General features: G+C 45.8%; 1 protein-coding gene across 5 annotated transcripts in view; it reads left to right on the top strand.

Annotated features, from left to right (window-relative positions):
• LDB2 (LIM domain binding 2) overlaps positions 1–26,794 on the top strand; it is a 540,533-nt gene that overhangs the window by 227,145 nt on the left and 286,594 nt on the right. For all 5 annotated transcript variants that reach the window (XM_063921234.1, XM_063921243.1, XM_063921225.1 and 2 more), the window contains exon 2: positions 12,355–12,457. In XM_063921234.1, coding sequence (XP_063777304.1) covers positions 12,355–12,457 — 103 coding nt within the window. The remainder of the gene's footprint in view (positions 1–12,354; positions 12,458–26,794) is intronic.

Raw genomic sequence — 26,794 nt, 5'->3', positions numbered from 1 at the left:
AACAACTAGTCAAGTATATTAGAAAACAAGACCTTAACATACATTGTAATACATTTTGTTTGAGTCTGACATTAATTATTATAGTTTTTCAGGTCCATGGCTGATGAAAATCAAGAAGTCCTGTAATTTTTCCTCCAAGAGTTCATTCTCTTCATTACAGGAGATAATTAAAGACAATTTTTTTTAATCACTATTATTATTATTATTATTATTATTATTAGTAGTAGTAGTAGTAGTAGTAGTAGTAGTATTATAATAACAATATTAATAATAATAATAATAATAATAATAATAATAATGTTTTTTATTGCTAATAGTGTATATTAGACCATCAAATGTGTTTTGTGCAAACTTGATAATATACCAGTAATGGGCTACATGTTACAGTCTTCCCATCCCCATTATCTGCATTTGGTCAATTACCTCCTGTACGCAGGGGCATCAAATAGAAAATGAGTCAACATTCTATGTATATGCTGAATGTTACTCGTTCCCTTCGCATGCCTCTGTGTGTGGTGAGCCTACACCGTCTGCCATGGGAGAACTTAGTTGCCATGGCAATTTCTCATTACCGTTGAATAGAAAAATAATTAGTCTGGTAAAACTCCACACTACCTGTCAGTCCATAACTTAAAGCTGCCTAGGGCAGTTCTTGAATTTCACTTTTTAATCTTTTGTTTCTTTTTATTTTTTATTTCATAAAAACCGAAACATTTTTTTCCAATTCTGATTTCTGCATTTCTAGTTGAACAGATCTTTTGAATTAAATTTTCCACTAACATGGACTTTAGAAATGTTTGCTAAAAAACAATTTGGCGCTCATTTTTTTCAATGTAAAGTTCTCCTTTTGTCCTAAGAAACTATTGAAATAAGCATCAAATTGTTCTAACCATATCGTTTATTTCTTTTGTACAGAAACAAAAAGCAAAAGAGTGTATCAGAACACAATAGACTTAAACAGAATTAAAGTCATTAAATGCCTTTGATGGGAAAGTAACATTGTCCATCCTAGTAGCAGAAAACTTATGATTTAACATCAGACAATGCTGCCAAACTTTTAGTTTAAGATACAGTTCCCCAAATACTGCTCCCATTATCTTGTCTTCACAATATCCTCTTAGATTAGAAACTTACAATATTGATGGTTAATAATGAACAATTGAATAATATTAATAAAGAATAATAATGAACAATCCTGACAGCTTTATTTACTAATTAATGATATACATTGCCCATTTATTTAAGTATAAAACTCTTTGGTACACTGGCATATATACAATAGTTACAGGGTGTGCAGGGCACACAGGCACCTTATCCAGGGGGGCCAACACCGATCACCATGCACCTATTCCGTCAATACTTACCACTCCGGAGTCTTGCAGTGGTAGCGCTGCCCAAATCCCAGGGCAAATGGCTCGCAGTGGGAAAATTGCCAGGTAAATGGCAGTCGTGCCATTTTCCCGGAGACCTGCGCATGTGTAGTAGACTCTGATGCAGCACTATAGTCTACAAGTGCTCAGTGCTGCCGTATAGAGACTGCACATGGGCCCACTCCTGTCTTTATACACCTCTGCTTTGGGGTCTATTTATATAAACCCTTTTTACGTAAAATAATGCGGAATCTGCAGTTTCTGCATGTTTAAGGGCTGTTTAACAAAGACTAATTAATGCTGCCGACAACAGTTCAAGAAGAAGCTTGAGGGGGGAATGCTTATCGCGTCGGGTGTCATCCACACCGGTGCTGCAGCTGTATCCTCCATATGTTAACTGAGAACTGAGTGTAGGGCATGTTTAGGATAAATCAGCAAACTAGAAGTCATTCGTAGTGAAGGACGTTTATTCTAGAGATATCCTTAGTCCTAACCCATTACAGAGAGAGATATACAGGTAAGGAGGCAATTTGGCTCATAGGTTCCTGGCAAGAGTCTCCTCTCTGTTCTTCCTTTGATAGTGTTATAGAGGGAAATGTGCAGGTGGCTGGATATACTGTAGACCAAGATGCAAAGTGGGTGGCATATAAAAGAGGGCTCACACTGCATGTGGGAAGCAGATGGGCCGCCTATTTAGGGCACTTACTAACTAATAGTGGATAACAACACCGGAACCAGAGACGTAGCGTGGAGACATGATACCCGGAGCAGGGCCATGTCACGGTGCCCCCACCCACCACCACACATACATACATACATACATACATACATACATACATACATTCACACACATTTGGGCACAGACATACATAAACACACACACATATACACAGATATATACACATATACACAGATATACACACACACACACACACACACACACACACACACACACAATATACACACAGATATACATAAACACACACATATACAAAGATATATACACACATAAATACACACACAAATATACACAGATATACACAGACATACATAAACACACACATACACAGATATATACACATATACACAGATATATACACACACACACACACACACACACACACACACACACATAAATACACAAATATACACACAGATATACATAAACACACACATATACACACACACAAATATACACAGATATACACAGACATACATAAACACACACATACACAGATATATGCACACACTCCTATATACACACACACACACACACACACACACACACACACACACACACATAAACATACACACAGATATACTCAGACATACCTAAACACACACATATACACAGATATATACACACACAAACACAAATATACACACATATACTGTATACAAAGATATATACACATAAACACACACATACATGTATACACATAAACACACATATGCACATAGACATACTGTATACACACATTTACAAACAAACGCATTTAGACACACAAACACAGACATATACACATAAACACACAGTATACACAGACATAAACACATACACACACATATACATACAGTATACACAGACATAAACACATACACACACATATACATACAGTATACACACATTAATTCTCACCAAATGGGCAGCAGCTCCTCGTTCTAGCCTGGAGGGGCGTAGCTTCAATGTGATTGACAGGCTGGGCCTCCGTGGGTAGAAGGAAAGGACTGAGGAAAGAGCAGGGGTGGCCACCCCACTGCCTGCATGTTCCAGATCACTGAATGCAGATACCTGACAGCCAGGAAGCTTCTTCTGACAACCCTCCAAACCTCCCCTCTTCCCTAACAACATACCACACTGCACTGGACTCTCTGCACTGTGCAATCAGTGACATGGAACATGCAGGCAGTGTGGTGGCCACCCCTATCCTCTCTTCTAGCCATCTCCTCCTACCCCTGCCCGAGATCCCGGCTGTCAGCTCTGCTACAGGGAGCCGGCGCCTTCTGTCCCCAGCGGCGCCTGGAGCTTGAGCTCCACTTGCTTCACCCTCCCTACCAGGGCCGGCAACAGAAATCTTGGGGCCCCATACACATATCTCTGGGGGCCCCCTACCCCCTCAACTCTTCCCCTCAATATAAATGTGCGTATATATATATATATATATATTAATATACAGTATATACAGTATATACATACACACGCACACATATACATACACATACACATATACAAACATACATATATAAGCACACATGCATGTACATATACTACACAGACACAAACATACATATATAGACACAGACCCACAGATTGTCACAACGGTGAGGGAGATTGCAAGGACCCAGGAGGGACTGACCTTGTCTGTAGGGACATCACATTGGTAAAGCTGCAGTTGGCTGCTGTCTGATATTCCCAGTCTGTGTGCCTGCCAGTGCTGTGCCGCTCAGCTCCTCGGAGTCAGCGGCAGCAGCAGGGACGGGCTGGTGCGGGTTCATGCGTAGTGACGCCGCGACGCTGGCAACACAGCATGGGACCAGCTCAGACCAAATGATGGGGTATGCGGCGGGGGTGGTGTTTGTATTGGGAAGTAATTGTCTGTTAATTGACGTATGGGCATCCCGGAGTGCACGGGAGCCACAGCTTTCTTAGGCGCTGCTTACACATTTATTGTGCCCCTGATGCTCGGGGCCCCCCTGATCCTTGGGGCCCCATACGGGTGTCCCCTTTGACCCCCCCTGTCGCCGGGCCTGCTCCCTACGCCCCTTATCGGAACAGTAGGATGAAGAAGAGACTGTCCACAACAGACTGTCTATTCTGGAATAACTTTTTTGAACACACTTTCCAGTTCTTAACAAATAATTCCAAACATTATTGATAATTGCAATATCCAAGAGCAATTGCTTATGGAAATTAGTACAAATTCTTGTGAATACTTGTCTTGGTTGCTGCCAAATGTTGCTGTTCCCTTGCTTGCTTCGTCCAATATATAGCTATCCATCCTCGCTCATAGCTCCTGACTGCTCCCGGCCACAGTTCCATCAGGCTGCTGGTTAGAACTATGGGCCTAATTCAGAATTGATCGCAGCACAGCAACATTTTTCTCTAGTGGGCAAAACCATGTGCACTGCAGGTGGGGCAGATATAACATGCGCAGAGAGAGTTAGATTTGGGTGGGGTGTGTTCAAACTGAAATCTAAATTGCAGTGTAAAAATAAAGCAGCCAGTATTTACCCTGCACAGAAACAAAAAAAAACACCCAAATCTAACTCTCTCTGCACATGTTAAATCTGCCCCACCTGCAGTGCACATGGTTTTGCCCATTAGAAAAAGATTTAGCTTCTGCAAACAGGTCCGAATTAGGCCCTATATCATTAACATAGGTTTATGGATTTCATACTTTATATTCAACAAACCTTCAAACACTTAGCATATGGCTGATTGCATAAAAGGTCATGTTTACCCTATAGATACTTGGAAAACAACCAAACAACGAGAGTTTGTCCCTCATCAGTGATGAAAGCAAAATCATCACTTGACTGTGTTACAGTGAGCTTGATGTGTTATGCTTTGTTCTTTACTGACATGTCCTTTTGTCATCCTCAGGGACATCTTTTGATACATTAACTTGTTGAAAACTTGTCACCGCTGTTTTATTATGTATACCAAGGGCACAAATCCCTTCATAATATCTGAGAATTGGTGTTTAATGCATGTCTGACAGAATCATATCTAAGTTTCCTTAATTTATAGCATCCGTACAAACACTTGAAATAATCCCAACGTAAACAACAAAACATAGGAACTGTGACACACAGGCTCGAATGAAAGCAATATATATCTTTTCAATAATGTACTTATATAATTGCCATTTCTGGACAGTTAAAATTCTATGTATTGGCATGACCGTGTTTTGGGCCTAATTCAGATCTGATCACAGCAGCAAATTTGCTACCACCTCTAATTAATAAACAAAAAGAAAATGAGCAATGTCCCCATCACTTTCAGCTGGGGGCAAACGTGTACTTTTTCAGCCTGCAGCATGATTTAAACAATACATATTTTTATACCATATTTAATTGTAAATAAGCACAATAATGGGCATAGAGAGTTAGATTTGGGTGGGGTGTGTTCAAACTGAAATCTGAATTGCAGTGTAAAAATAAAGCAGCCAGTATTTACCCTGCACAGAAACAAAATAACCCACGCAAATCTAACTCTCTCTGCAAGGGCGGGATTTACTAAAGGGAAAATGCGGTAAAACCCCTGTTTTACCGCATTTTCATATGTACTAACCCCCGACCGCCGCGTTTTCGCCCCATAGGGTATCGCCATCTTTTTATGGCGATACCCTATAGAAGCCTATGGGACTCTTACCGCCGCCGCCGCATCCCGCCGCCGCCCCGCGCCACTCACGACGACCCTCCCTTCCCCCCGGCATGCCTGAGAGGCTGCTGGTGCGGCCCCCCTCCTCCTTCTCTCCTGCAGCACAGCCTTGTCGCCTACCGGCTGCAGGGGGGAGGAGGAGGAGCCCGGGGACTCCCTGCGCACGTCACCTCCCGGGTCTGGGAGGTGACGGAGACCTCCACTGACCCCCGCCGACCCCCGCAGACCACCACAGACATCATCGCGGGGGGCCTCCTATACCGCATTGCGATACTAATCGCATATGTTAGTACATATGCGATTAGTATCGCTGCGGTAGTTGGCGAGGGGCGGCGATGTCTTATAGTACATCCCGCCCCAAATGTTATATCTGCCCCCCCCCCCCCTTCCCTGGAGTGCACTTAGTTTTGCCCATTAGCTAACAAATTTGCTGCTGCGCTCAGGTCTGAAATAGGCCCTTTGCCCTTCAGCTAGAGCTCTGTAAAATCAGAGAGAGCTCTCATAAAAGTGTAACACCAGCTAAACAAAGAGAATGTCAGGTCTCATTCCTAGTGTATTTCTACATGTATACTGTTGTTGTCTATTACTGAACCGCAATATACTGTTCACTAGTACATAACAATAAAAGATTATGTCATTCTCACATCAGTTAAGAACTATTCTGTATTATTAAGGAAAATATAGGGTCTTCTTTTACTACCTTTATTTATATTCTCACTTATATTCATTTTAAAATGGGACAGCCAGCTGGCCTAGAGATAGTGTAATACCCCTGGCTTCCATAGAAGCCTGTGGACGTTGCTGTGCCAGAGGCTACCACTTGGTGGAACTGTGGAGTAAATAGGAAGGCATTCTGACTGCCTGCAAGGAAAGGACTTTGTAGTTGCACATGTGCCGTAGAGCTGAGCAGATGCAGAAGAGTGGAGCTGGAGAGCAGGGTGAGGTGCCGCTGGTCTGTGTAAGATGACTGGGCAGGTGATGGTGCTGAGGTGGTGCTGAGTGCTGGGGGAACTGAGTACCTGCTGAGCAGAGTGCTCGAGACTGCAGCACCAAGAGTTTTGTGCAGACAGCATGGCAGTGCTGAGTACCACAACAGGATCTGCGGAGGGTGAGAGTTAGTTGAGCTGAGTAATGAAGACATCGCTACTGTAAGAGTGAGCTGCGATATAAAGTGATATATCTGCCAGAGACTTGAGTTTTATAGAAATAGAAGCGCAATGTAACAAAGCAGCGGCACTCGGAGACTGTAAAAATCCAAAAGTATATTTCACGATTAAAATCTCCAACGTTTCGGGGCTACATGTCCCCCTTGACAAAGGAGACATGTAGCCACGAAACAATGGAGATTTTATCCGTGAAATATATTTTTGGATTTTTACAGTCTCCGAGTGCCACTGCTTTGTTACATTGCACATATATATATATATATATATATATATACATACTGCATCCCACCAATGTGGAGGGTGCACTCTCGCCTAAAATGAGTCCATCAGATATGTCGATAGTTTCAAAAGTCTTTAATCAAGTTCAAAAGTGATGCCGTCAGAGTCGACGTTTCGGTCCAATTATGGGCCTTTATCAAGACAGGCAATGTCACAACATCTACAGAATGAACAAAATAAACAGAATTTTTTGAGAAAACAAACAACAATTTAAGAAAGACACGGTCACAGGCTCATCACCCATGCCTCCCAGGCCCCTGAAATAGATGGCATGTGACATATAACGGCACTAAATGTGAATATAAGATCACCTCCCCTCAAACCAGCAAATGAAAAGGCACAAGATAGGCTATGAAAATATTCAATCAGGTATAGCTGATTGAATATTTTCATTGCCTATCTTGTGCCCTTTCACTTGCTGGTTTGAGGGGAGGTGGTCTTATTTTCACATTTAGTGCCGTTATATGTCACATGCCATCTATTTCAGGGGCCTGGGAGGCACGGGTGATGATAGAGCCTGTGACCGTGTCTTTCTTAAATTGATGTTTTTTTTTTTCTCAAAAAATTCTGTTTATTTTGTTCATTCTGTAGATGTTGTGACATTGCCTGTCTTGATAAAGGCCCATAATTGGACCGAAACGTCGACTCTGACGGCATCACCTTTGAACTTGATTAAAGACTTTTGAAACTATCGACGTATCTGATGGACTCATTGAAGGCGAGAGTGCACCCTCCACATTGGTGGTAGATGCAGTATATTTGTGGCCAGACAAGGTCATTGGGCGCACCCGCACATCTTTCTAATTGAATTGATGTGAGTGCAGGATACCTTGTGGATATACACATATATATATATATATATATATATATAGACATTTGTATACATTTGCAGACTATACACTATTTACTCTGAAGCCAGAAGACTGAGTCTATTTATCTGCAGAGAGAGAGACATTTTTAGTGATATAAAAGCATAAGAGATCTCTTTGCTGGCTGTACTAATCAGTGCATAAATGTTGGTAGCCACTGGTATAAATAGCTGCTAACGTAAAAACAATATAACACTCATGATTAGTAACGATACAAAGTTTATTGATTATTAATCACAATAAAAAAGTAACACTTTATAAGCAATGTAAAATGCAACAATAACATGAGATATAAAATGCTGTGCAATATAATAACAAAATTAGTATCAAATAATTGATTGATTTCCACAATATATTCAAATAATTGCTGGTAATTTTTGTAAATCGGACTCTCAAAAAGCCAGATAATTTGTCCCCAATAAAGTGCAGTTTTTGTCCGCAGTTTAATGAATGTTTAGTTAGACTGATTCACAACAGTAATGGGAACAGAATGTACAGTATGCGGACTCCAACATTATCTCTGTAGCAATTAAATGGCTGTTGCTGGTGTTCCAGCACAAGTGGTATGTGGCACATAATCTCCCGATACAGTGTGGTCAATTTTGGGCTGTTGTTAACATGAGTGTCCCGGCAATTCCGAAAATAGATGAAATGACCTCTATGGAACAGCGGGTATGCCCTGCTGGTATGTCCCGATATCTCTGCTCACAATCCACCTGTCTGTCGGTAAATTCCACCTCCTCGGTGCTGGGAGGGTGACACAACTGCAGCCAACAGCTCACAGTGTCCTGGTGAAGTGGCACAACCAACATAGTTTCAAATACTACTGAGTGCTGAAGATAACTGTTGTTAAAGTCTGGACTGTATTTACTGTGCCTTATCATTGCAGAGCCGAAGCCTTTGTTTTCTCTGAATCCATGAAGATCAGCATTAGATGCTAACTTTGCCTGTTGCAGATTCCCTATTGTGGATTATAAGTATAGATGCATCATCATGCACTTAGCCTGAAAATGCCTTGTGCAGAGAGAGTTAGATTTGAGTGGGGTGTGTTCAAACTGAAATCTAAATTGCAGTGTAAAAGTAAAGCAGCCAGTATTTACCCTGCACAGAAATAAAATAACCCACCCAAATCTAACGCTCTCTGCACATGTTATATCTGTCCCCCCTGCAGTGCACATGGGGGGTAATTCTGAGTTGATCGCAGCAAGAACTTTGTTAGCAGTTGGGCAAAACCATGTGCACTGCAGGGGAGGCAGATATAACATGTGCAGAGAGAGATAGATTTGGGTGTGGTGAGCTCAATCTGCAATCTAACTTGCAGTGTAAAAATAAAGCAGCCAGTATTTACCCTGCACAGAAACAAAATAACCCACCCAAATCTAACTCTCTCTGCAAATGTTATATCTGCCCCCCCTGCAGTGCACATGGTTTTGCCCAACTGCTAAAAATTTCCTGCTGCGATCAACTTGGAATTACCCCCAAGGTTTTGCCCAACTGCTAACAAATTTGCTGCTGTATCAACTCTGAATTACCCCCTGTGTGTATTATCTTCACGCTTCATATATGACCATCTTACTATTTAGATTTGGTTTGAGTTGTATAATATAAAACATGCTAAAATCATTTTAGCTCTATACCTGAGAACAGGGCTGGATTAAGGGCCTCATGGGCCTATTATGAGAAGCAGAGGGGGTGTAACCAGTGCTGTGTGGGTGTGGCCAGTGTGGGCGTGGGCTTCCTCTACACTATCAGCCCCAATAGCTCCCTAAATATGTAAAGTACAAACATTGCATCATTTTGTGTGGAATATAGAAATACAATTTAATGCTTATCATTTATAGCCGACGGTGTTGACAGCTGGTGACTGATCATCATCATGCTGGGGATGTAGTTACTATCCCGGCGGTTGGGATCCCAGAGGTCAGAGTGCCGACGCCGGGTTCCTGACCGCCGAGAATGCCAACATCTGTGCCAGGGCTATTCCCACTCGTGGGTGTCCACAACTCCCATAGAGTGGGAATAGAACCTGTGGTGAGCGCAGCGAGCTACCGAGCCTTCAGCGTGGCGAGCGCAGCGGACCCACAAGGGGCTTTCTAGCACTCGCCCCACTGCCGGCATTCTGACCGCTGGGATGGCAGCTGGGATGCCGTACCCAACCCTCATGCTGTCATCATGATGGGCCTATTTTTATATGGAGGCCTAGAGCTGTAGCTCCATCTGCCCCATTGTTGATGTGGGCGTGGCCCTGTCTGAGAATGCTTCATGAAAAAAAATTCTTATCTGATCATTTGCTTTATTTTGGCTCCGGAAAGTAGATTTTATATTGTAGAACACTGGGAATGACAAAACAGATTTGATGTAAAAGAATAAAAGTGAATGTAGGATGTTTACACAGACATACTGTACAGTACAGCAAATCCAAGCCAATGTAGCCGGAGTTCTCTGCAAAATTGCATATGTATGAGTGTGATTTGTTTTGGTTACGGTAAATGGCAGCAGGTGTTTTGTGGGGTGTGGTTCGTTTTATCGACAGTGCCTAGGTCGACAATGTTTAGGTCGACCACTATAGGTCGACAGTCACTAGGTCGACATAGATGGAAGGTCGACAGGGTTTCTAGGTCGACATGTGCTAGGTCGACAGGTCTAAAGGTCGACATGAGGATTATTATTTTTTTGTGTCGTTTTCTTCGTAAAGTGACCGGGACCCCAAATTAGTGCACCGCGTACCCTCGCATGGCTCGCTTCGCTCGCCATGCTTCGGGCATGGTGCCTTCGCTCCGCTACCGCTTCGCTCGGCACACTTTACCGTTCCAATCGTAGTCCACATGGATCGTTAAGTATGAAAAAATCCCAAAAAAATAAAAATGTGAAAAACTCATGTCGACCTTTAGACCTGTCGACCTAGCACATGTCGACCTAGAAACCCTGTCGACCTTCCATCCATGTCGACCTAGTGACTGTCGACCTATAGTGGTCGACCTAAACATTGTCGACCTAGGCACTGTCGATCTTCAGACCGGATCCCGTTTTGTGTGTGTTGTAGGACTGAAAAATGTTAAAAAAAAAACCACATAGAAACATTTTGAGCTGATTTTGTTCCAAAATGAGTATTAATATAATTTGCATGCATGTACACTTACAGTATTTACAGGTCATTCTCTATTATGTGAGGGACCTCCAGCTTGTGCCAACGGGAAATTCCTCGCAAGACAAACAGCATTGGCTGAAGGAAGCAATTTTGCACACTGGCCCGAGTCCAGGGGGGAGCCACACCGCACACTCTGTACCCATTTATTTACTACTCCCCTCTCCAGAGTCCTCCGTCTGAGGCAACAGGCGCATGGATAACCACTGGGAAAATGGCACTACTGACATTTTCTGGTCATTCTGTGGATGTGCACTAGAGAAATCGCCATTTTCCCGGAGATTGCGCATGTGCATTAGAGTCTAAACCACTAGGGCTGAAACTCTATTGCATTGCTGGCTGGAGAGGAGGGGCCCGGACGGAGGAGACTGCACATGGGCCTGCTCCTCTTTTAAGCGCCCCTTATCTTGCAGTATAATACTCTGTTGTGTACTGATCTGGGTACTGATCTGGGTAGAGAGGCTGCTGTGGTAGGAGTCAGTCCTCTCTCCTTGTGTGATGTGCAGGGAGGAAGGGGGACCCACCTTCCCAGATCTACCGCTCTGACCAGCCTGAGCCACTGAGTAAGAAGGGGGCCTGGTCACACCTCCCCAAATTTTCCACGCCCCACTCTGAGTGCTGGGGCCTAACAGAGATTTTGGCAGCCATGGCCAACATGCGAGAATGACACCTGCTCTTCCTGGAGTCCAGGGCATCCCCCAAAAATTTGGGAATCTCACGGATGTTCCATGGGAGTAGATGAGTATGACATAATGTACTTGTCCTTCTGCAACCTCACTACAGACTAGAAACATTAGATCTACTACCTCATAGGGTGTTCTAGTGCTAAGCAAGTTCCCTCCATATCTCTGTCTGCCAGTGAAAGCAGCTGTCTCTTCCAAAGTTTACTGCTCATTGATTGGTCCAATAATACCATGTGGCCAAGCTTGGTCTTATAGGAGTTGTGCTTCTGGTATAGTGTTATGCACAGAGACTTCAGCAGGACTTGGCAGCAACCAAATCTCACAGATCTGATCATGTAAAAATAGCATTTTCGTTCTGCTCCGAGGAGTGCTGGCAATTTAAGGTCAGCCTGAGTATGCTGTCTTGCTCACTTTATGTGCCTGTACATTAATATATATATTCTTATTTTCCTCACCAGGATAGTGATAATCTTTGGTGGGATGCCTTTACTACAGAATTTTTCGAAGATGATGCAACATTAACATTGTCATTTTGCTTAGAAGATGGACCAAAGAGATACAGTAAGTCAGCAGCTATATAGCCTATATGCTCATCACTGGCGTTTGAGAAGTATCTGATGTTTATTTGATGCCTAATATCAAATCTGTATTTTGCAATCAAAACAAATGGCTATAACATGGACAAAGGTGTATGTGCTAGCAGTGGTGCCAAGAGAGGGAGGGAGAGGGTACAAATTACCTGGGCCCAGGTCTGATGGAGGGGCCCAGTTGGGGCCCAGGTCCATGCCTCCTGTGGTTAGGCAATGCCCCTTGAAAAGTACCTGGGACCAGCCAGGCTCTCTACTGCCCTGGCTGGGAGGCATGCCATGCTATTCTGAGTGGGTACTTCTTATGTGCTAGACACGCCCCCAAAGAGGTGTGGCCATGTCCCCAGCATGCTGTGGTCACACCCCCTCTAGGGGGATCGGGTACGGGGCTCGCTGCATTCGCCACAGGTTGTATTCCCACTCTATGGGTGTCGTGACACCCACAAGTGGAAATAGTCCCTGTGGGTCGGCATTCTCTATGCCGGCATTTTGATTGCTTTGGATCCTGGCGTTGACATGGTGACTGCCGGGATCCCGAGTACCGATCACATGACCGCGTCCCTATGTGAGGTACAGTATGCCTGGCATGACTGGGAGCATATGCTACTGGTACCGACCTGCATGTGTCTTGCAGCTTTCTATGGATACACACAACTGCTGATTTTTTTGTGACAAGAAATTCTGCCTGTGTCTTGGGGCATAATGCACCCCCAATTCTGCATCAACCACTATTTCTGCACAGAGGGAAGGGAATAATACAATGGTCACACTCTTCACAATAGTGAGTTTTTATACTATGAATACAATGGAACTGTTTTTGTAAGCTGACTATAATTTCTCATGACTTATAAAACAGCTTTCTTTTCTACATATTTATTGTGATATTGGGGGAACTAGAAAAAAATATTTTAAAAGGAACTAGTCTAATATACAACTGATCAAGACTGGAAGAGAAATTCAAGAACCTCAGTTTTGTAGCTTGCTGTATTAGGAAAATGTAAGATGTGTAATGGTTTTATTTTGTATGGCAGTGGCTGTGTTAAATGTATTTTATTGCCATACATACGGCACATGGAGCTTTTTATAATAATGAACTTAATTTGACCCTCTGGGCCTCTTGCCAAACATAGAAATGATTCACATATGTGTGTTTTTTTCCACTATATATGTAGCTTGTGTAGTAAAAGTGATTATTATGTGTAGCTATGTCATGAAGAATAGACGGCTTTTATTCTGCAAGGAAACAACGCTTCTTGGTAAAATGAATGGTTTACAGTTGTATCTGTAGTCAGTGTGCTGTTGCTGAGCAATGGGATGGAATCCTCTGTGATATAAAAATAATTAGCATTGCTTGTGTTGATGTATAAGCCGGCAGTTCTAGGTCATTCAGGCAGTAGTGCAGGGATTTAGAGAAAGTACCCAAACAATACCATCATTCTCAGGGCCGGATTAAAGGCCACATGGGCCTGGAGCTGAAAATTGTCAAGGGCCTATACTGAGATGGAGAGGTGTTGTGACCAGTGCTGCGTGGGTGTGGCCCGAGTCACGTGTGGGTCACTATGTGCCCCAATGTCTCCCTAAATACATAAACATAGAAAAATTGGATAATTTTGTGAGAAAACTATATAAAACCAGTTTTAATACTTATGATTTATGATTGGGTAGCTGTTCTCATCCTGCTGCCAGCATGATAGGCCTATTTTTATGTGGAGGCCTGGAGCTGTAGCTCCATCCGCCCCATTGTTAAACAGGCCCTTCTGCAATACTACCATTTTGCAGTTTAAATCAAAACCGTAGATTATAATAGGGCATATACAGTATACCATACATTTTGTAATATAAAGATGTTCCCTTATGCATTATGACTTCAGTCGGGTTCACTACGATATGCCGGCGGTCGGGCACCCGGCGACCAGCATACCGGCGCCGGGAGCCCGACCTCCGGCTTACCGACAGTGTGGCGAGTGCAAATGAGCCCCTTGCGGGCTCGCTGCGCTCGCCGCGCTACGGGCACGGCTATTCTCCCTCCAGGGGGGTCGTGGACCCCCACGAGAGAGAATAAGTGTCGGTATGCCGGCTGTCGGGATCCCGGCGCCGGTATACTGTGCGCCGGGATCCCGTCAGTCGGCATACTGAAGACCACCCCTTCAGTCACATCAAATAGCCCCTCCCAGGGCACCAGGTCCCGGGCTTCACAGCCAAGCTGAGCATCTTTCTTGCTTAGAATGTGCGCTTTATTCACGTAAATATAACAAAGTCTAATAAGGGCTCATGTCAAGTTTTGTTGTGTTTCACCTGCGACATTCCTGTGCGGGTAATGTTGTAGCCTAGACTCTCTGGTCCAGATGTCTTAACCTGGAGAAGGGATAAAGAAGTGATAAAGAAGTGATAAGTGCAAGATGATAAACGCACCAGCCAATCATTAAAGATTTGAAAAATGACAGTTAGGAGCTGATTGGCTGGTGCGTTATCACCTTGAACTTATCACTTCTTTATCCCTTCTCCAGGATTAATACATCTGCCCCATTGTGAGCAGCTTTTTGCTGCAACTCTGATGCATATAAGATGCAAAATGTAAATAAAAATACGGTATGCTACTCCTCTCGGAGCTGCGCAGTTGTGCTGGGCGTCTGACGGTGTATGGCGTAAAGACAATAGGTGTATGAAGGATTTGCGATATGATAACAACAGGGCTGCTGACAGCTCTGCCAGGCCCCAGTAGTGGGAGGGGGAGTGGCCAACTCAAGGAGGTGTGGCCAGGCACCCTCCTTACAGAAATGTTAAAAATGAATTATGCACGTGCCCACAAAACACTCACAGGTGGATGCCGGTTGGTGGTCAGTCAGGGGCAGAACGGAGGGAGACTGAGAGAGCACTGAGGACACAGGGACAGAGAGGACTGACTGACACCATGTTCTTGGGTGAGGAAAGAAGCTGCTGCACAGAAGTGAGGGAGTAGGAACTCTTTACACAGGCCAAGGGCTGTTGGTGTGGCCTGGAGGAGGCCCGTTTCTCCTAGCCCCCCTCCTCTCTTAAAAGATAGCAGTGCTGACAGGGAGAGAGAAGAGACTGCTGCTGTGTTCTAGGCTGGGTAGAGAGGCAGCAGCAGACAGTCCTTTCTCTCCAAGCGCCCTCAGTCCTCTCTCAGTCTCCCCGTCCCAACCAATCTGCCTTAGATACTGTTCTATTACACCATTACAATGGGAACCACCCCATCTGAGTTGCTGTCCTGGCAGTGAGCTAAGAGGTATTGTTGCATTGCATAAGCATTAAATACAATTTGGGGTTAGTCACCACGGGCTTTACGTCTACTTTTGTTGTCTTATGCTCACATCACTTAAGTTGCTTTCTATTGGTTTTGTGGGTTGACAGTTGATGGGTTTGTGTTAGTTTAATGGAATTGGTGGGGATGACAGAATATTGGGACAGATATAAAAAATATGATTTGCTCACAATAGGACTGGAGGTTAAGTTACTATATTGTGTTTCTCCAGCAAATAGTAGATCTCGTATTTAAACAAAACAATTCACATTTCTCCCCTTCTCTTAAACATACAGTAAACCCAAAATCACACATTTTAGTTTGCAGCCACATAAGGAAGCATGCATTTAGGGGCAACCTTAAGGGCAGATGATGTGTACTCTACATAGCCGGCATCCCCTGCATAGAGTCGGACTCAGAAATGAATGCTGATGTACAGTATACACTGCTGCGTCTTTGCATGCAGCAGCTGTGTGCAAATATGCAAATGATGCTGCTTGCTGTACTGAGACACCCTCCAGCCACCGGCAGCATTGCAAATCCCAGCGGCTGCGTACAGAGGCACGGCATCCATCTCAGATCAGTCCATTATTGGGCTTCCGAGTAGCCATACGGTCACACAGCATTGCTGCAGGAAGTGAGACATTGCAAGCGCGCATGGGATTGCAGTCAGAGCCCAAAACAAGCACCCAAAATGGTAGTGACATGCCTGCGTTTTGATGCCACTTCCCCATTACCTGACTGTCAATCACTCTGCAAATAAATCCCCTCTGCGCCCGCCCGCACAAAACCGCTGCAGCACATGCGCACATGCGCAGTGCGACTAAGACGCCTGTCACCTACTTCACATCCAAAATTGGCTCCATACACCAGGACATCATATCCCACTAGACCCTCAGCAACCCGCCCCCTCTCCTTCCCTGACCACCCCTCCCCATCATCTTACCAACTCTGACTACTTTTTCCCCTGTATCTGGAGATGAAGTAATGACCCTCATCCGGTCCCTCTCATCAGGCACTGTCCCCCCTGCCTTTAAGCATGCCTTTATCTCCCGTACTGCCCTTGATCCTAACACTCTCTCCAACTATTGACCAATTTCTCTCCGCCCTTTTGCCTCCAAACTCCTTGACTGTAAAGTCTACAATCGCCTTAATGCCTTTCTCAACTCCCACTCCCTGCTTGACCCACTCCAGTCTGACTTCTGTCATCTACACTCAACTCAACCTGCCATCACGAAAGTCTGGAATTACCTCCTTGCTTGCACATACAAGGGCCACGACTCTTTGCTTATTCTCCTTGACCTCTCTGTTGCTTTTGACACTGTGGACCATTCTCTTTCTGCAAATCCTTCACACCCTTGGTCTGCATGATACTGCCCTCTCCTGGCTGTCCTCTTACCTCTCTGATTGCTACTTCTCAGGCTCCTCTCATGACTCCACCTACTAACAGTAGGCAGGGCTGGCAACAGAAATCTTGGGGCCCCGTCCAGTGATATCTCTGGGACCCCCTCAGATTATATATATACTTTCGTTAGAAAGTTTTGTAAATAAACTGAAACATTAATCTGCAATATGGATCTGGTCATTTGCATTTTATGAATTTGAACAAGATCCCAGAGTGCCGCTATACGTGAGGTATATATGTTATTCACTGCAAGGCGGATAGTTGAGGGCATCGGGGCAGATCCTTTGGACTCACTGGAGTGCTGGCTTTTTGCATATATATATATATATATATATATATACAGTTAGGGAAATTTACTAAGCTCCCGATTTTGACCGAGATGGTGTTTTTTCTTCAAAGTGTCATCTCGGGAATTTACTAAACTCAAATCACGGCAGTGATGAGGGCATTCGTATTTTTTTGGAACTCAAAGAAAAAAATTACGAATGAATACACCATCGGTCAAATACGCCTGTTATTTGGTAGAACTCGGTAATTTACTAAAAAGTGTAATTCACAAACACTGCCGACAATAGCCAAACACTGCCGTGAAAAAATACAATCGTAAAAAAGTGCTAAAATAAAACAGACCTGCTTTTTTTTACCGTGTTCTGATAGGCATGCACGGATCCATGAGATCCGTGCATGTTTATCAGTGGGAAGGGGTGGGAAAGTGTTAAATTTTTTGAAAAAAAATGCGTAGGGTCCCCCCTCCTAAACAAAACCAGCCTCGGGCTCTTTGAGCCGGTCCTGGTTGAAACAATATGGGGGGAAAAATGACAGGGGTTCCCCCATATTTAATCAACCAGCACCGGGCTCTGCGCCTGGTCCTGGTTCCAAAAATACGGGGGACAAAAAGCGTAGGGTTCCCCCGTATTTTTTAAACCAGCACTGGGCTCCACTAGCCAGGTACATAATGCCACAGCCGGGGGACACTTTTATATTGGTCCCTGCGGCCCTGGCATTACATACCCAACTAGTCACCCCTGGCCGGGGTACCCTGGAGGAGTGGGAACCCCTTAAATCAAGGGGTCCCCCCCTCCACCCACCCAAGGGCCAGGGGTGAAGCCCGAGGCTGTCCCCCCATCCAAGGGCGGCGGATGGGGGGCTGATAGCCTTTTTGACAAAATGTGAATATTGTTTTTAGTAGCAGTACTACAAGTCCCAGCAAGCCTTCCCCGCAAGCTGTTACTTGGAGAACCACAAGTACCAGCATGCGGAGGAAAACCGGGCCCGCTGGTACCTGTAGTACTACTACTAAAAAAATACCCCAATAAAAACAGGACACACACACCTTGAAAGTAACAGTTTATTACATACATGCACACCACCAAACATACATACTTACCTATGTTCACACGAGGATCGGTCCTCTTCTCCATGTAGAATCCATGGGGTACCTGTGGGAAAAATTATACTCACATAATCCAGTGTAGATCGGTCCTCTTCTGTTCTTTTTGTAATCCACGTACTGTGCAAAATAAAAAAACAGACACCCGACCACGCACTGAAAGGGGCCCCATGTTTTCACATGGGACCCCTTTCCCCGACTGCCAGGAACCCCCCCTGACTTCTGTCTAAGAGGGTTCCTTCAGCCAATCAGGGAGCGCCACATCGTGGCACCCTCCTGATTGGCTGTGTGCTCCTGTAGTGTCTGTCAGGCAGCACACGGCAGTGATACAATGTAGCGCCTATGCGCTCCATTGTGACCAATGGTGGGAACTTTGCGGTCAGCGGTTATCCGAAAGTAACCTCACCGCTGACCACAAAGTTCCCACCATTGGTTACTAGTTGGGTATGTAATGCCAGGGCCGCAGGGACCAATATGAAAGTGTCCCCCGGCTGTGGCATTATGTACCTGGCTAGTGGAGCCCGGTGCTGGTTTCAAAAATACGGGGGGGCCCCTACGCTTTTTGTCCCCCGTATTTTTGGAACCAGGACCTGGCGCAGAGCCCGGTGCTGGTTGATTAAATATGGGGGAACCCCTGTCATTTTTTTCCCCATATTTTTTCAACCAGGACCGGCTCAAAGAGCCCGAGGCTGGTTTTGTTTAGGAGGGGGGACATTTTTTTTTGGATTTTTAACAATGTTTTATTTTTTACGAATGGTGCACAATGAAGCCCAGCACGGATCTCACAGATCCGGCCGAGATTCATTGTGTTAATGTCGGCAGTGTTTTACAATTCACTCCCGTAAAACACTGCCAAAAAATACGAATGACATCGACATCGGAAAATACGAACATGCAGAATACGACAGCTCAGTAAATTAGTCGTAAAAAATTCAAAAAGTTGCAATTTTACACTTTCGATGTCATTCGTGTTTGAACTTTAACCTCATTCGGAAAAATACGAATTTTAGTAAATATACCCCAGTATATATATATATATATATATATATATATATTGAAGTACAACGTAATTTGCTGTACTATATAAGAAGCTGTTAATATATGTATTATACTGTATATATATATCTATACAAATATATAGATATGTATATCTCTCCTTCCTCCCCCACACACACCACAGTCTGTGTCTCCCTCTCTCCTTTCTCGCACACACCCCACAGTCTGTCTTTTCCCAATGACTCCATTCCCAGCACCCCCACCCCATCCCAAATCCCTGTATCCCCTCACCAATCCACCTGCTCTGCATTCCCCAGTACCCAGAACCGAATATCACATAGCAGGAACCATGCAGCGCTCACAATCCCACCAGGAGAGGCTTGTGCAGGGCACGGGAATCCTGGCCAGCGGAGCTTTTGCGATGTTCTGTAACTGCCTGCAACAAAGCTGGACCTGGACGAGCGGGTGCACACTACGGGTGTCGCACAGTCACTGTGTGTGAGAGGTCCTGTCACTCTGAGGATGCGCGCACACTGCCTATAGCTCACTACCCTATTTGTACAAGATGGCTCACATCCCTGCCGGGCACTAAGCATACTTGGGGCCCCCCTGATCCTTGGGGCCCAGTACAGTTGTCCTCTTTGACCACCCCCCCTTCCCTGTTGCCGGCCCTGAAAAGAGGGTTCTCTTCTTGGATCTCTCCCCGTCTATCATCACTCCTATCTCCAACTGTCTCTCTGCTATCTCTTCTTGGATGTCCCAGCACTTTCTTAAAGATAACATGTCTAAGACTGTGCTGATCATCTTCCCACCCTGCTACATAATCTCACCTCCCACAATTTCATTATCTATTGATGGCACAACTGTCTCCTCTAGCCATCAAGTACGCTGTCTTGGAGTTATCCTTGACTCCTGCCTCTCCTTCAAACTACACATTCAATTCCTCTTGCAGTACTGCCATTTCCATCTCAAAAATATTTCCAGGATCACATCCTTTCTCACCAAGTATGCAACTAAGACCCTCATCCACTCACTAGTCATCTCAAGCTTGGACTCAGTGATCGCAAAAACGTGCTATGGCGCGTATTTTACTCACTTTTGGGGACTCCCTTTTTCAAAATGGGCGGGTCCCGAGGACGCCCACGGCTGAGTGTTCCCTAGCTAGTGTGCCCGCAGCTGAAGGGCCGGGAAAGTGGTGTGTGTGGTGATGTGGGAACACATGGAGAGGTGCAGGGAGCTGCTGCGGGAGAACCAGCGACTGAGCGCTGCCCGGTACCCGCTGCCGCCTGGCCGCTGTCACACACTTAGTCCCCTACAGACCCTGGGCTGCTCCCCGCACACTGTGTCCGTAACCACCTGCCCCGGACACCAGGTCCCCGAGCTGTCACACCCGCCAGCTGCTCCCCTGGCAGAAGTGACACTGAAGGCGGCGCCACAGTTTAGCACGTCGCCAGCAGCGCCTGGTCTCCATGCAGCGGTGTCAGCCCCCCGCACCCTGGCCAGCCTGCCCCATAAGCTGAAGCTAAAGCAGGCACGCCTCCTGAATTGCGTGGCGCCTGGGTCCCAGGACACTGGCAACGCCGCACGGGGGGGAGGAGCTAAGTTGGATACGGGGAATGCAGAGAGGGACACAGAGTCATGCGGGGGGAACGCTGACAGGCACACATGGGGAGGGAGCTAAGAAGCACACGGGGAGGCACAGAGAGGCGAAGCAGAGAGACACACAGGGGGAGGAAGCTGAGAGGCTCACGGGAGGGGGCGCAGGGAGGCACACGGGGGGCAGAGAGGCACGGACAGTGAAGAAGCTGAGACACACAGGGGGGGAAGCTGAGAGGCACACGGGAGGGGGTGCAGGGAGGCACACGGGGGCGCAGGGAGGCACACAGGGGGGACGCAGAGAGGCACACGGGGGGGACGCAGAGAGGCACGGAGGGTGAGGATGCTGAGAGGCACGGAGGGTGCGGAAGCTGAGAGGTACACGGGTGGGACGCAGAGAGGCACGTGGGGGGGGGAACGCAGAGAGGCACGCGGGGGGAGGAAGCCGAGAGGCACGCGGGGGGGGAGGAAGCCGAGAGGCACCGGGGGGAGGAAGCTAAGAGGCACGCGGGAGGAGGAAGCCGAGAGGCAGGCGGGAGGAGGAAGCCGAGAGGCACAGGGGAGAGTGTTCTGGCATGACAAGGCTGGATTGACACAAGCATTGTCTTTTTGTCACTTTGTGGAAAAGACCCGGATGCTACATTAACACACGGGGCAGAAGGCTGGAAAGGTAGGGGGCTGGAGAGACACAGGAGGCTGGAGTGAATTCAGGGGTCAGTAAGTGACACAGGAGCACGAGTCTAGGTGAACCTTTGTTTGGTGATGCATTGGTTATATTCCTACACAAACAGGCAGCTTCCATCCTGGTGATCTCCTACATGAATAGTGAATACCGACTGAAAACACTGTCTGCCCAGGGAGGATCCATTTCTTCAGAGGTTGCCCGTTGCACTGAAACCACCATTTAGGTAAGGTGTATTTAGAATAGATTAGAGAGAAATACTCCCAGAGCGATGAGAAACGGATGGCGTATCATGCTGACACGCTCCCGTTTCGAGTGGCCACGTCCCTAAGACCTAAGCACCACTGCCCACAACATCACCCCACAGACCTGTCCCCGCACACTCACACTGTCACCTACCACACCTTACCACCTACCGCCCCTTGTTGTGAGGCCACACCCACTTTTCCAGGAGCAAGAGACCCCTCCTTTTCTAGTGCCCACTTTTAAACCCAGTAACTGCTATCTACCCTTACCCCCTCCCTAACCCCAGCACTGCCTGCAGATAGCCCCCTCCTTGTCACCAGTACTGCCACAGTTGCTAATCTACCCTTACTCTCTCCCTACCCCCAGTACTGTTTGCCCCTATCCCCCTCCTTGCCATCCAGTACTGCCCCAGCTGCTATTTACCCTTTCTACCTACACACAGTACTGCTTGACACTAGCCCACTCTGCCCCCAGCACTGTCCCAACTGCTTTCTACACTTACCCCCAGCACTGCATGCCTTTACCCCCAGTTCTACCCCAGCTACTGCTTGCCCTTAAACCTCTTTACCCTAAATGCTACCTGCCCCCAGCACTGTCCCAAATGCTGCCTGCCCTCATCTCCCATAATATGTGATGGGACCCAGAAATTGTGGAATAGGACCCCAATTTTTTAAAGTAAAGGGTCCCTGGGACCCACAAATTTTTGCACTCACCGCGATCACTGGGACTAATGTACTCTCTTCCTATCTGGCCTCCCTGAAATACTGTATTCCTTTCTCCACTCCTCCAATCTATGCTCAAAGCTACTGCCTAACTCCTCTTCCTCTTCAAACTTAATACGACTGGCGACTGCCTCCCCTTTCTTACAAGCACTACACTGCCTCCCCTTCCCTTGCAGAATCCAATTCAAGCTTCTCACACTCACTTACAAAGCCCTCACCCATTTCTCTCCCATTTACATTTCTGACCTTCTCTCCCTTTACACTCCCACCCACCCTATTTGCTTCATGAAAGCATGTCGCCTCTACTGCCTACTGATTACTACCTCTCACGCCCACCTCCATATCAGACTCTCCACCTCTCTACGTAATTACAAATGGGCTCCCAAGACCCACCAGCCATCTATTATCCTAACCCTCTGTTCCATGCTCACTGTCTACCCCATCTGTGTCACCTCTGTCTCTCTGTCTGTCCCTCCCTTTTAGAATGTAAGCTCTCACGAGCAGGGCCCTCTTCCCTCATCTGCTTTTCCTTCTCTTACTTAGACTATCATACACTCAATTCTGGCTACAATGGCATCTATCCCTCGGTTTCTGCCACTCTGATACTCATTTCAGTGTCCTGTCCTTGAAGCAGAAATGTCTATATACCATGCACTTGTCCCACATTGTTTTGTACTGTAAGTCATTGTTTTCTTATTTTGCTCATTTGTTTATGTACTTTGATAGGTGCGGCAGAACCCTTTGATGCCATATAAATAAAGGATAATAATAATGATAATAATACAATGTGCAGACCACCAATAATCGGTTTGCCTAAGGCCCACACAGTAGCTCAGGGGCATAGCTATGCATAATAGCAAATAATTCATCCCCCCCCCCCCCCTGTGACACACCAACACAAGTCCCCACCCTTCCCACACCACACCACAGCCCAATTTACCCCCAAAATTCACCGCACCGCAAAAGCACTCACTCCTGTGGGTCATGGCTTTTCCTCTTTTAGCAGTATGCTGTAGCAGGCACATCTACTGTAAGTTTCCTGGCTGGCTCCGTCTCTCAGTCCTCACTGAGGAGTCGGGCTATGCAATACCATGCCTCCTCCCAGCATCACTGAGGACACAGAGGCAGAGCTACAGTAGTGGTGATGATGACAGCAGATGTGCCTGCAGCAGCACACTGCTAAAAGAGGAGAAGCCACGGGCCTCCTCGGGCCACAGGAGGTGAGGCGTACAGATAGTAGGTGCCAGGGGAAGGGGGAGGGCTGGCCTCCGGAGGTAGCCTGGGAGCTGTAGCAGCCGCACCCCCTGCACCTACTATTCCTACGCCTGTGCAGTAGCACTAATTGAATCAATCCCGTTTCGTTTACAAAAGGGCGGTCAGCAGGATCTAAATTCATCAGTGACCATAATGCAAGAGAACACTTGCAGTTCGCAGCACATCAATGTAAATATAGATACAAACACATACTTACATATTGGCTGTCAAGACACTCACTTTATTGATCCCAGTGGGAATATTTTACTTCTTAGTCACAGAAAATAAGAATATCAAATTGATGGGAAACATTATCTCATCAGTCATAAAAAATGCAATGTTTCCATTGATTATTCCAGTCCGTGAGCAAAAACAACTGCAATAGACAATTTACAGAACATTGGTCTCAGCTGCGTCTTAATAGCCACAGAACAGATCTCCCTAAATGATGACATACTCAGTGATGTATTTAATTGCACGTCTACAGATTGTAGCTACAAAACTGCCCACAAGGCTGACTTGGGGGTACATTTATTTTTGGAATCTTGATTTTTATTGGTGTCACACATCAATAATCTAATGAAAAATTATAGACAAAATGGAATATGTATAGTTAGGCTATATTTCTTTTAGCATTTGATTTATTAAAACTGTTGTTTGATGCTGGGCATATTTAGGACCCATTCAGGTTGGATTGCAGATTCTGCTAAAAAGCAGAATCTGCAACTGTTTCTATTGGGTTGGGTATGTGTAACCTTGCGGGTTCGGTGGCGAGCTGCAAAGGTTCTATTCAATCTGTATGGGTGTCGTGGACACCCACGAGTGGGAATTGTCCCTATTGGTCGGCATGCTACCCTCCGGCCAGCATCTGCGACCGCAATTTACATTGTGGCCGCAGCAATTGTGGATGCCTCCTGTCTTTGCAGCCTGGCTGTGAAGGCAGGTGCACCACGGGCAAGTTTTTAATCAGATTGGCTGCATTTGACATTACGCAGCCGCCCCGGAAACGGTCCGGCTACACCTGCATTGGCCGTGCCACTCTCCCACAACGCCAAAATGCCGCCCCCCAATGGCCGCCGCTGTCAATCATAGTGTGATTGCATCCTTTTGTGATGCATTCACACTGGGTATGCGTACGCAGGTCGCTGTGCAGCCGCAGTTTTAGCAAAAATCATTCAATTGCAATTTTTGTTAAACAACTACGTGACCTGAATGAGGGCCTTAGCTTGTTGTTAAGTTGAAATCATTTTGTTTAGTGATGAAGATATTTTTATAGTGGGCTCAAAAGTGGCTCTTGGTCCCACTATGGTACATGCTACATTTATTTTACTTTTATTTGTACCAGGTTACATTACAGTATATTCTAATAGCAGAACATCAGCATGAACTATCCACATAGCCAAACTGTATGTAAGATAGCGAGATGGTATCAACTAGTCTGCAAGTTATTCTATATTTATATACTGTTCTTGTGCTACAACACGGCTCAGTATGTATGAGCATGCTATAATCATGGTATATTTCTCTGACGTCCTAGTGGATGCTGGGAACTCCGTAAGGACCATGGGGAATAGACGGGCTCCGCAGGAGACTGGGCACTCTAAAAGAAAGATTAGGTACTATCTGGTGTGCACTGGCTCCTCCCTCTAGACCTCAGTTAGATTTCTGTGCCCGGCCGAGCTGGATGCACACTAGGGGCTCTCCTGAGCTCCTAGAAAGAAAGTATATTTTAGAGATGAGCGCCTGAAATTTTTCGGGTTTTGTGTTTTGGTTTTGGGTTCGGTTCCGCGGCCGTGTTTTGGGTTCGAACGCGTTTTGGCAAAACCTCACCGAATTATTTTTGTCGGATTCGGGTGTGTTTTGGATTCGGGTGTTTTTTTCCAAAAACACTAAAAAACAGCTTAAATCATAGAATTTGGGGGTCATTTTGATCCCAAAGTATTATTAACCTCAAAAACCATAATTTACACTCATTTTCAGTCTATTCTGAATACCTCACACCTCACAATATTATTTTTAGTCCTAAAATTTGCACCGAGGTCGCTGTGTGAGTAAGATAAGCGACCCTAGTGGCCGACACAAACACCGGGCCCATCTAGGAGTGGCACTGCAGTGTCACGCAGGATGTCCCTTCCAAAAAACCCTCCCCAAACAGCACATGACGCAAAGAAAAAAAGAGGCGCAATGAGGTAGCTGTGTGAGTAAGATTAGCGACCCTAGTGGCCGACACAAACACCGGGCCCATCTAGGAGTGGCACTGCAGTGTCACGCAGGATGTCCCTTCCAAAAAACCCTCCCCAATCAGCACATGATGCAAAGAAAAAGAAAAGAAAAAAGAGGTGCAAGATGGAATTATCCTTGGGCCCTCCCACCCACCCTTATGTTGTATAAACAAAACAGGACATGCACACTTTAACCAACCCATCATTTCAGTGACAGGGTCTGCCACACGACTGTGACTGATATGACGGGTTGGTTTGGACCCCCCCCAAAAAAGAAGCAATTAATCTCTCCTTGCACAAACTGGCTCTACAGAGGCAAGATGTCCACCTCATCTTCACCCTCCGATATATCACCGTGTACATCCCCCTCCTCACAGATTATCAATTCGTCCCCACTGGAATCCACCATCTCAGCTCCCTGTGTACTTTGTGGAGGCAATTGCTGCTGGTCAATGTCTCCGCGGAGGAATTGATTATAATTCATTTTAATGAACATCATCTTCTCCACATTTTCTGGATGTAACCTCGTACGCCGA

Source organism: Pseudophryne corroboree, chromosome 1 (genome assembly GCF_028390025.1).
Source record: "Pseudophryne corroboree isolate aPseCor3 chromosome 1, aPseCor3.hap2, whole genome shotgun sequence".
In the NCBI taxonomy this organism is placed as follows: domain Eukaryota; kingdom Metazoa; phylum Chordata; class Amphibia; order Anura; family Myobatrachidae; genus Pseudophryne; species Pseudophryne corroboree.
Note: the sequence above shows the minus strand (reverse complement) of the source record. Positions and strands in the feature narration are given on the sequence as shown.